Source organism: Mus caroli, chromosome 9, assembly GCF_900094665.2.
Source record: "Mus caroli chromosome 9, CAROLI_EIJ_v1.1, whole genome shotgun sequence".
In the NCBI taxonomy this organism is placed as follows: domain Eukaryota; kingdom Metazoa; phylum Chordata; class Mammalia; order Rodentia; family Muridae; genus Mus; species Mus caroli.
Window position 1 is genome coordinate 85,675,261 of NC_034578.1, and position 1,438 is coordinate 85,676,698.

The window sequence follows — 1,438 nt, forward strand, 5'->3', positions numbered from 1 at the left end:
AACCTTCAGAGCGTCTACCATAGAAGGGCTTGCTCATTGTACACAACTGGGCTGCCTGTGTCACCTCATTTCTAGAGGTCTTGCTTTATGGTGGTCACTTATCCCTTTGAACCTATGCCCACTCATTAAGCCTAGGGGATAGAGCCTTTACCAAAGCAACTGTTAGCTATGAGATCTGTTCATGGAGACCAAAGTGCAAGACCTGACTTTGTTGAGCCATATGGTAAGCAAAGAGGCAAGCCACATAGCCACACCATTGGGAAGGGAATGTGTGTGACTGTCCTTATGTATACACTGGAAGGGTTCAAAGTCTGCACTGAACCCTCCTTTCCAAAAACCCCTTCATCACTCCAATTATCTCACCCCAAACTCCTGCTGTAAAGGATGCAGCTGGCTAAGGCACCCTCAAGACACCCAGCCCAAGTGACAGTTGGGACGGACTGCCACCTGGTGTCCGGCTAATTAATACTGATGTTCTTGGAGTAGAAGGTACCTGGGGAGGTCATTCTGGTCAACTCTGCTGGGGGCGACAGGGGGCAGTAACAGGCCCCCCCATCCTGGGCGCTCACCTGTAGCCTGCCTAACTCCCCAATGCCCCTGGCCCACTTCGGGAGGGCTCTGGTAGATACAAACGTTTCTTCTCAGGGAGAAGTCAACCGGTCTGGGGTTATCCCCGACCCCCTCAGCCTTTGGTGGCTAATCTTGGCCTCTCCGGATGGCGGCGCACCAGTAGCCCCAGTGAGACGCGGCTAGGGCCGCACCTGGTAATCCAGAGAGAACTTCACGCCCTGCTCCACCTCTTCGTGGAAGCATTGCTTGGCGTTGTCCGGCAGCTCGAAGGTGAGCTCAGCGCTCCGCAGTGGCTCGGCCCGGAGCAGGAGCAGAAGCAGCAGCTGTAGCAGCATCTGGAAGGATGAAGCGTGTGGAGCCTCGTGGACCATGATGCTCTGGGCCTAGTCCTCTCTAGGCTCCGGCGCAGCGACAGCAGGGACAGCAGGGAGCGNGGAGGGGCCCCCTGAAGAGACGTGGCGCGAGCTCAGCACAGCGGTTCCGGGTGGCAGCCACTCCGCGCGCAGCCGCACACCGGAGAGGTGGGCGGGGAACCTTTCCGCCAGCTGCGCAAGCGCATCACTGAGATTAGGCGCGAATGTGTCTGATTCCGCTCGTGAACTCCGGTACTTCTCCGTGCGTCCCTTCAACTCTGAAACCGTTGGGCTTCTAGTCTGTTTCTGACTTGCTGTCACTTAGTGTCTGCCANGTCTCCGGAGAAATCCCGGACGTANTGAACACATTCAGTAGTTAGGGGGACTCGATGAACTAGAAAGGAACCGCAGGGAAGGGAGGCGATGGATTCTCCATTCCCCTCTCCTACCTAAGGTGAAGAAGTGTTCAACAAAGTAAACCCCATGGCTACACTGGGGGCGGGGGGGGGGCGGGG

At 56.7% G+C, this 1,438-nt stretch overlaps 2 protein-coding genes across 2 annotated transcripts in view; both read right to left on the reverse strand.

Annotated features, from left to right (window-relative positions):
- Positions 1 to 1,065, reverse strand: part of Tmed3 (transmembrane p24 trafficking protein 3) — a 5,934-nt gene extending 4,869 nt beyond the window's left edge. The window contains exon 1 of the mRNA XM_021172242.2: positions 762 to 1,065. Coding sequence (XP_021027901.1) covers positions 762 to 941 — 180 coding nt within the window. The 5' untranslated portion in view covers positions 942 to 1,065. The remainder of the gene's footprint in view (positions 1 to 761) is intronic.
- Positions 954 to 1,438, reverse strand: part of Ankrd34c (ankyrin repeat domain 34C) — a 36,009-nt gene continuing 35,524 nt past the window's right edge. The window contains exon 3 of the mRNA XM_029481972.1: positions 954 to 1,115. Coding sequence (XP_029337832.1) covers positions 954 to 1,115 — 162 coding nt within the window. The remainder of the gene's footprint in view (positions 1,116 to 1,438) is intronic.